This window comes from Mesocricetus auratus, unplaced genomic scaffold (assembly GCF_017639785.1).
Source record: "Mesocricetus auratus isolate SY011 unplaced genomic scaffold, BCM_Maur_2.0 Super-Scaffold_4256, whole genome shotgun sequence".
NCBI lineage: Eukaryota > Metazoa > Chordata > Mammalia > Rodentia > Cricetidae > Mesocricetus > Mesocricetus auratus.
The window spans coordinates 60,319,891-60,329,882 of NW_024429182.1; the positions used below are offsets into that span (position 1 = coordinate 60,319,891).

The window sequence follows — 9,992 nt, forward strand, 5'->3', positions numbered from 1 at the left end:
GACAGAATGACACCAAACACTGTTACCTGCTTACTGAGAGCATCTGACTTGGTAAGCAGCTACATGAAGTCACTCTTGTCCTCATGCCTGCTGCTTCCTTTCCCTTCCAGCTGCCGGTGCTCAAACTTCCTGCCTTTTAGTAGCCGTGAGTGGCTTGCACGCAGTTGACTTCTGCATTTTTATCTTGACAGTCTCTGCCTTTTAAACGGCAAAGCACCACTCACCACAGAAAGTTAGCTTGAGCATCCCTACTGTATAACTAAGCACCAAGTTGTGCCAGCTATTCTTAATAATTAACTGGAGTGATTTGGAGTCACCTAGGAGACACACCTCTGATGGGTCTGTGAGGTGTCTCCAGAGAGGTTTCACAGGGGGAGGGGACACCACTCCATGGATCAGAGTCCTTGACTGAAAAGGCAAAAAGCAGAAAGCCATGAGCACCAGCATCCCCTGCTCTCTGCCTCCTGACCTGTTTCAGCTGCATATCCTGCACAGTGAACTCTGTCATGTCTTCTTTGACGTGAGCCAAAACAAATCCTTCTACCTTCAAGCTTTGTTGTCACGGATTTTGTCACAGCAGTGAAGAAAATAACTTTAACATAGCCCATGGGTGAATTGCACCAGAAAACATGTTGCATTGAATGACAAGTCACAACATGTGGACACAGTGAGGGCAGTGTTTAGGACAAAGTGCAGTTCAAATGTATGTTGGAAAAGAGAAATGAAAATCCAAGTTTCCCACTCAACAAAGTTGAAAAAAAAAGCAAATAAAACTTAAACAAAGATAAGAGAGAGTAGAAACCAAGGCAAAGCAATATGTAAGGAGAAAATTTGTGTCTTCCTCATCTACAGCAGAGAAAATGCACACAAGGGAGTGAATGGCCTCACATACCCACTTGGGCCTCAGAAGCCATGTGAACCAAAGAATCAAGCAACTGAGATTAAGTTCAAAGGAGGGCACTGAACTTAAACAGCTAGGACTCAAGGCTGGCTCCCATGAGAGTAAAGTCACATGCCGGCAGCACGCAGCATGATATGACCAAGTGTCCTTAGGCTGTGTGCTATATGCAAAGCTCATCTGGCCTTGGCACAGACAACACATGTAACAGTGTTAACAACTCCTCTGCCTAGAATAGGCATGCACTCTATAAGGAACTTGGAGACAGTCCTCGGGACAAGCCTGTGGGAGGAGTGTTCTGATAAGGATAAATGAAGGAGAAAGCCCCAGCCACCATGGGTAGCACTGTTCCCAGAGCTGGGATCCAGTGCTGTAGAAAGGGGAGAAAATGAGCTGGGTACCAACATTCGCCCCTTTCTGCCTCCTGCCTGGGGATGCCATGTGACCTCCTGCCACTGTCACTTCCCTGCCATGAACCTTTGAGCTGTGAACCCAAACAAACCCTTTCTTCCTTAAGCTGCTTTTGTCAGAGCATCTTATCACAGTGACTGGAAAAGTAACTCATAAACTGGGAGAGCCCCTTTGAACATCTTGCTGCCTCCTCTCCCTCTATCATGCCTCACCCCTCCATCATGAGCCCCAGGAACTTTAAAGCATTTAAAGCCACCTTTCACTTTATTGTGGTACTTACCTAGCTCAACGGGTAACGTTTTGATAGGATTTCTTTCTAAAAGCAAAGTTTTCAAATGTCTTTAAAAGAAAACAAAACAACACTTTAGAAAGCAGAAGATTAAATGACCATCTGTAAAATACAGTGTCAAAGTCCTCATCTTCCTTTTCTTGGTTATTGACGTCCTAACACATCCACAGTATGTACCATCAGCAACCACTTCAGAATCGGCGGGCAGCAGGAGAGCTCCATTGAACTCTGGCCTGTACTTATTCTGGCGTTTTGTTTGTTTTATTACTGTTTTTCAAGGCAGGATTTCTATGCACAGTCCTGGCTGTTCTGGAACTCTCTCTGTAGACCAGGCTGTCCTCAAACTCACAGAGATCTACCTGCCTCTGCTTCCTGAGTGCTGAGATTATCATATTTAATTCTTAAGAATGTACCCATTATTAGCCGGGCGTTGGTGGCGCACGCCTTTAATCCCAGCACTCGGAAGGCAGAGGCAGGCGGATCTCTGTGAGTTCGAGACTAGCCAGGACTACCAAGCGAGTTCCAGGACAGCCTCCAAAGCCACAGAGAAACCCTGTCTCAAAAAAAAAAAAAAAAAAAAAAAAGAATGTACCCATTATTAATTTATTGTTTTCTCCTCTTTACTTCTCGGGGACGCTCAGCTAAAAACTGGCACAAGGTCTCAGATGGCCTCTCCTTCACTGTGCTGTCTAGTTGGAGATACGGTCCATCTCATGGTTGTCTCAGTGCTAGCAGAGGGCAGGGCTCTGCGCCTGAGCTACACCCTGACTCTGAATGATGCTGAGCCCATTGCCCTCTGGATTGGTGGGCTCAGTGTGACCATATCTGATGGGCCTGAAGCAAAGAGAAAGCGTGCTGTGGTGGAAAGCACTATAGCCTCAGCATCCTGGAGCAAAGCTCATGCCTGCTTACTTCATCACTCACCATGCTGCTACTTTCTCAGGCCTCCTCCTCCTCCTCCTCCTCCTCCTCCTCTTCCTCCTCCTCCTTCTTCTTCTTTTGGTTTTTTGAGACAGGGTTTCTCTGTAGCTTTGGAGGCTGTCCTGGAACTCACTTTGTAGACCAGGCTGGCCTCGAACTCACAGAGATCTGCCTGCCTCTGCCTCCTGAGTGCTGGGATTAAAGGTGTGTGCCACCAACGCCCAGCTCGTTCTTATTATTTGAAGTTTGGTTTTGAGACAGTTTTACTCTATAGCACAGCTGGCCCTAGACTTTGCAATGCAGACCAGGATGGTCCCAAATTTTCAACAATCCTCCTGTCTCTGCCTCTCCAGTGCTAAGATTACAGGCACATACCATATCTTGCCTTATCTGACATTTTTATGAATAAACTTTTCATTTTGAAAGATTTATTTTTAAAAAATGTTTTGTGTGTGTGCACGATTTTCATGGCCTATGTGTACATATGTGGACCATGTGCCCACGGAGGCCTGAAGAGGATGTCAGATCCCCTGTAACTGAAGTTACAGATCGTCCCAAACTACCCATGTGGGCCTTTGCAGAGAGCCTAACCTTTCAACCACAGACCTATCTCTTCTGCCCTAAGAAACTTACCCTGATGTGCACAGAATCTGGCTACTTGAGCCTCCCTGACTCAGCCCGTCGGCGTTGCTGTAGGGCCCTTTAAATCTGCTCATAGGGCAATAGGAAATAAGCAGCAAGGATGCATTAGCTCTCTGTGAGCTGACTGCAACTCAGCAACGTGCCCTGGACTTACGGCACACGCACAGGCATTCCAGTTGATTGGCTTGAGTTCTTTTTGAAGAATATTCAGGGTATTTAATATTTACCAAATATTAAGCTAAAAGTATGTGGGGGGGTTTCTACCTTAATATAACAATACCCATATGATGACGAACACCTCAGTCTCCTATGTTCTGTCACTAATCAGACTGTCCTCTGTGTTTACCTCAGTACCAAGTTACAAGGGAGCATACACCTGCCAGCTTGTAGCCTCAGGAGAACGAATCAGCGTGCCTTGTTTTAGTCTCTGCGCCCACACTCACATGTCCACACATAGTGGAGGGGGCCTCTGTTTTAAATATTTTTAACTCTAAAGCCTTTAATGAGCCCATAATTACTTAAAATTTCTAATTAATATGTTTCAGCCCTTCAGCAAGTGGATCCAATTTTAATGACATAATGGGTGTAAAATCAGAGGCTCCATTATAAATTAAACAACACAAAGCAGCTGGCTTGGACTGTCAAAATCCAAGGATTCCAAATCTGAGAACTAAGCACACCTTTTGGGAAGAAACAGCAAGTGGGCCCCCTCAGCAGCAGAGTTCATGTGACCTTAACCCTCATGGACAACTACTCGACAGACTGAGCACTAACCATAAAATAATTTGTGAACAAACTCCACTCAGCTGTCCCAGCACAGAAGATGGCGTCCTTGTGAAGAAGGGAGTCACTGTGCACAGGCCACAGGCCCAGAAGACCAAGCGGCCTGGCCAGGCAGGAAGGACTGGGTGGAAACAGCCCAGATATCCATTCAAGATATCCAGCTCTGCTGTCTCAACCACCTGCTGGCAGGCACATGCTCACCCCTCATCAGTCCTCACATGGCTTATCCTGCACGCTCCAAGGTCCCCAGGCCTCCAAGGAGGGTTCCTGGTGCAGCCCCAGCACAGAAACAGCAAAACAAGCTGCTCCCTGCTGAGCTGGAGACAGAAGGGCCAGGGCATTTGCTTTCACTGTCCTCTGTGTTTAGCGGTCACCCCCATTATTATTTAAATTTTTCATACAATACATTTTGATTGATACTTAAGAAATCAAGCCAGGCCTCTGCAAACCTTATGCTGACACGTGTATCTCCTCACTGGGATATCCGTCACTACACGGGAACAGGGGTGAGGGGGGTGGGTTGGGTGGGGGGTGGTCAACCTTGACACCTCTGTTTTTTAGCCTCATATCAATGTCAGTCCCCAAAACTCTGTCTGAGGTGCCCTGAGGCCCTGTTGCAGTCACGGCCAACCCTCCTACATGTGCCACTCCCTCCTCAGGCAGTGACGGGGGCCAGGTCTAATTCTATCTCTACCCACATTGAGTTCTTTCAAAATAAATTTCTAAGTTGAGAACACAGATCCCAAACCTTGGAGGCCTTCTCAGCCTCATCTCCTACCCTGCCCCTGGCACCTGGTACGTTTATCTGTCCTTTCCTATGCCCAGATGTGTGAGGTGAGAGGAGGGTCTGAAGTGAGTGTCTAGGGCAGATTTAACACTGGCACAGGGGGATGTGACACAGAGAGAGGACCCACGAAAGGAGGTGATGAGTCTGCAGCTGGCCTAGGGGGTGGAAGCCTGGTTGTCAAGGGTGGCTTGGACTGGGCTCTGTAACTGGGAGTTCCAGGAAACCCTGGGAAGCTGAAGGGCAGGAATGTGGCAAGACGGTCTATACTGCTTGCTTGGAGGGTTTCTAGCTTTCCAAAAGAGGGCAAAACTCTTCCCAAAAGCTAGGGAGGGTTCTCCCGGGCCCATGGCAAAGCATGGCTGGGTTTTTACATATCCCAGGGTACTCCTGATCTTAGCTGGCTTCCCATAGCAGGGTCAGGGTGGAACCAGTTGTGCAAGAAACCATGTCAAAGAGCCCATCACAACACTTAGCCAAACCTGGAAAGGCTGGCCATGCACCTGTCACCCGTATCTGAATCACCTGGACTCTTTTCGTTTACGACCTGCCTCTGAAGTGCTCAGCCTATTGGCACATCTGAGGAGCAGACACTTACCTGTGAGAGCCGATTCCAGAAGGAAGAGCCCTGATATTGTTGTAACGGAGGTCCAGCCATGTCAGGTTGGGCAGCAGCTGGAAGAAATCCTTTGGAATCTCACTGAGCGAATTCCTCTGCAGGTGTAAATGCTTCCACAGAAGGGGACCAGAGGATGCTTTGTCAGCCAGGGAAATTTAAAACAGGATGTATCCAAAAACCATCTCCAAAAGGACTAAAACAACCACAACTACATGTCAACCCCCAAAAAATTACCCTTAAAAAATATAACAGTAGACAAAAGAATCAGAGAGACTTAAAACCTAAAGCTGTTTTCCTTTTCCCCGGGTAACCCAGTACGATTCCCACAGCAAACCCAGTGAACCAAACAGTAAGAGCCACCACGTCTGACTCATTCCAAGTTGGCAGTTAGGAGGAAGCTGGGGGAACACAGAGACATTCTACGTTGGCATGATCTGTGAAGATCAGCCACACAGAAATGAGCCATCACCCAGGTAAGAACATATGACCCAAGTGGCTTGATCCAAGCCCTGTAAAATTTTGTCTCAACTTTGAAATCGCAGTGGATACTTGAAGCCACAGACAGCACTGGGACATGTTTTTTTTCTTCTGTGCACTCCCACAATGAAGTGTAGTAGGTGAAGTCTGCACAGCAATAACCAATAATGCAATAGAATGGTTATAAGAACACATTTTACAAGTTATTAAAACATGATTTGTTCCTGTTATCTTCTATTGGACATTCCTGGATAAGGGAAAATACTGTATATACTTATATGAATTATATGTGTAATATTTAATATATATAACTCATATATATGAAATTTTATTATTATGCATTACATGTAAGCATGGTGTGCATGTGTGCAGCAGCATACATGTGAAAACCAAAAGGCAACTTCGTGGATCCAGTTCTTTCCTTTCACCTTTACATGGGTTCTGGAGACAGAACTTAGGTTTCCAGGCTTGCTTGAACTTACCTACCCAGCCATTTTGCCAGCCCATATATGTGTAATTTTATAATCACACTGTGGTTGGATTATAGGGCATTTTTAAAATGCCTCCATCAATGTTGCTGTTATATGCTGTAAAAGTAGTATCATCCGCATTTACACCCGTATCCATACTTGTCATGTTGTCATGGGGCAACATCAGATGTCCAGAGCACTGACCTTCACGTCAAGCTGCTTGAATTGAAATCTAGGTTTCAAAAACTATTAGCTCTGTGACCTTGGGCAAGGTCCTGCACTCCTCTGTTCTCCAGTGTCCTCGCCCACAGAGTGGGGGTAATGGGACCTCCCTGGCAGGGTAGCACAGGAAATGTGTGTGAGCCACAGTTGTGCTGCTTTCCTACTCCAGGAGTCAGAGGCGCCCCATCCTTTTACCTGGCTCTCTCTGTTGCCTGGCACCGCATTTCAATTGCTCTTTGTTGTGGTCAGCCTATGAAACCCCAGTTAACCCTCCTGCTCCTACTAGAATTCACCTTTCCTCCAAGAGGGACAAAAGCCCAGCGCCGATTCTGTTTCTGGCTGCAGACATTTATGTACCACACCCTCCCAGGAACCGGGCACTTACTTTAAGGTTGGGAATTTTAAAGAACTCTCCCAAGTGGCATAGACCTCTTTGACTCAGGTCTAAAATTGATGAGGAAGAGAAGATGGCTCCCTCAAAACCTGTTTCATTAGCATCTCTGGAAAGGGAACCAGGTATGTCCTTGACAACAGCGTCTTCCTCGGGATCCTTGGCAGCCTCTTCGGCCACTGCATAGGTGCTGGTGTCCTCCATCTGATGCCCTGCAGTGGCCACCGCTCATCCTTCTTGGTATGGAGTCATCTGGAGACAGGAAGGGGGGGGTCCTAGCAACCAGAAGTCACATGGGGCAGGGCTCATCTGCAGGTGCTTAACTTGTTGAAAAAGCAACAGTACTGTGAATTTGACTTTTAAACCTGTAAATATTGGAACACAATAATGCACTGGTTAAATACTTTGCTCCTCACACTGTACCACAATATTTAAAGAAAATGATGATTGAGATCTGAGAAGGAGGTTCAAATAGCCCAGACTGGTCTCCAACTCACTGCAGTGAGTTTTGAATTCCTAATGTTGCATCTACCTTCAAAGTGTTGGTATTATAAGCAACTACACACCTGGCTACAATTTAACTTTAACTGGAAAGTACCAGTTAAACAAGCATGCTAGGATGAAAACAGATGGACCTTTAAAGTTTGCAAAACAACTGGGAAAGAGCAAAGGGTTTCTGGTAAACCTGTTTCCTATTTCAGTCCTGGTTCTCTGCTCCATGTGTCCAAGACCCTGAAGACAGGAAGCCAGCCTCGTGTTCCCAGTCTGGCCCAAGCCAGACCAAAGAGGTGGGCACTGGGGAAAACCTAGACGATGTCAATCTTCCATCTCAGTTCAATAATCCTTTTGCTTAGTCAGAGTATCCTTTCAAAACAATCCTAGCAAAGACGATGACTGGAATGCTAATAGATTTGAGGTCATCTGTCAGCTAGTCAACCTAAAGACTGGCACACGTGCCTAAGTGTCACTCTCCTTTAAGGAGAAGGTAACTTTTCAGTTAAGGAGTTGGCCTCAAAGGTGTACAATTCACGAGGAGCCTCGATCTGCTTTGCCGGAGATGAGCCGTCCACCTCCACACCGGGGACGGGGCTCCCTAAGGTCTCCAGGTCTTTGCACAGTCTATGGTTTCTTGTTTCCTTTTTCTGCACCTTGGAATTAGGAGGAAAGGACTCTGCCTCCAACAGATTATATTGTAAGGAAAATGTGTTGACAAGTGGGAAACGGGACTGGTGGTGCGGATTCCACACTGGGACTGTGTTAGGCGGAACTCGACATCTGGGCCTCCATTTCCATCCGCGGGGGGGGGGGCGGCCACTGTAGAGAGTCAGGGGACCAAGTCATAGTCGTCTCCCACCACCGCTATGTTTAAAGGACCCCAAGCGTGGATACCCCATCAGGCCCGGAGTTCACGCCTTCCATCCCGGTGGCCCCGCCCCACAGCCCTGTGGGCCCGTCCTACATCGCGCAGTCAGGTGCCCTCTCCCATCCAGTCTGGCAGGGCCAGCGGTGATTGACGCCGCAGAACCCTACCCTCTTCCCTACGAGCCTCCTCCACGCCCACCTGTGACTCCGCGACACGCCGGCTGTCCCGCCTCCGAGAGGCCCAGGCACCGTCTAACAAAGGAGCCACGCGGCACACGCCGTCGCCACGGAGATGCAGCTGCCGTACGGTGGCCCGAGGGTGTCAAGCCGCCGGGCGGGGGTGGGGTGGCTTCGGTACGTGTGCGCTTACGACCTCTTACGCTGGAGGTGGGCGACAAGGCTAGAAAAAAGCTAAAGAGAGCAGGCTGGTGGATTCAGGGAGGGCTTGGGGACCCGAAGGAGACTGAGCGATGCTTCTGCTGACCAGACCAATGTCTTCCAGGGCAATGGACTCTCCGGCCGCAGGCTGCCTGCGTGCCTGCGCAGAGTCAGCAGCCGGTGCAGGATTTGATGCAGAGAGGTGTCCCTGTCGCAGCCGGGCCTGGTTGGGCACAGACCCTCCGAATATGGGAAACCTGCAGGGCAGGGCATTCTGGGAGGCAGGTCAACCAGGTCCATACCCCCCAAACCACATCATGCTCCAGAAAAAAGGGACCAAGATAGACGAGAGATTACCAGAACATGGTGAACTGCCCTAAAACATGATTAACTGCCCTCAAACCAGATCTGGTGGGGATAGAAACTCTGTTGCGGGTCCCAGAAGACCCTGAGCACTGGCATGATGACACTCCTTTCTGGAAGCCAGAACTTGAGATCTTAGAAAGTCCCACCGTTTTTAGTGAGAAATACGTCACACACAGGGCATCGTGACACGTGATCAAATCCACTGGAAACCCCCCGGAAATGAACTGATCTGGACAGTGAGGTGTGCCCTCAGCTGTCGTGCACATTGATGTAATTTTGCTAAACATTTTTGAAGCAGCAAAGGCAGGAGCTGTGCTGAAGGTGTAAGATGGAACCAAAGCGGAAGTCTAGAGCTGAAAAGCAAGCAAGCCAACAAATAATAGCAACAAAATTGGTATATTCGGGTGAGCAAGATGGCTCAGTGGGTGAAATCATTGAGCTAATTCTTAGAACCTAGGTAAAGGTTGGAGGGAACCAATTCCACAGAGTTGTCCTGTGGCCTACACACATGAACCATGGTAACCCCCCCCCATATATGCAATAATACATTTAAATAATAGTTTTTCAATTTATTTATTAGCAGATTACTTAGAACTGAAGGTGAGATGGGGAGAAAATTGTATTTAAAAAAAATCCTCAAACAAGAAAACTTCTGAACTATGGGAGTCCAGTGGTATGTGGTGGCTGGGTATCCTCTGACCAACTGTCTTCAGGTGTCCCGTCAACACAGCAGAGGTGCATGCCGGCAGCTGGATTCTATTTGGTTATATGTTGGTAAAGGCTGGGGCCAAGAGATGTTGAGCGACTTCAGGAGGCAGAGAAGGCAGGTCGTTGCAGCCTGGCTATACATGCCATCAGAGAGCCCTTTCTGTTGGCTCAGTCAAATGGAGTGCTTACTACAGAAAAGCTTGGTGTAATGTCCATGTGCTGACGATCACAGGGTCCCCCTCTGGGAACTGGTGTCCGCAGGCACCTTGGG

General features: G+C 47.9%; 1 protein-coding gene across 4 annotated transcripts in view; it reads right to left on the bottom strand.

The window, feature by feature from the left end:
* Lrrc27 (leucine rich repeat containing 27) overlaps positions 1–8,587 on the bottom strand; it is a 26,149-nt gene extending 17,562 nt beyond the window's left edge. Inside the window, exons 1-4 of one of the 4 annotated variants that reach the window (XM_013111967.3) lie at positions 8,469–8,587; positions 6,902–7,272; positions 5,327–5,457; positions 1,590–1,648 (exon numbers count right to left, since the gene is read on the bottom strand). In XM_013111967.3, the coding sequence (XP_012967421.1) occupies positions 1,590–1,648; positions 5,327–5,457; positions 6,902–7,111 (400 nt within the window). In that variant the 5' untranslated portion in view covers positions 7,112–7,272; positions 8,469–8,587. The other 3 variants (XM_040752201.1, XM_040752197.1, XM_013111972.3) reach the window with 3 other exon arrangements.
* Positions 8,588–9,992: the final 1,405 nt, after the last annotated feature.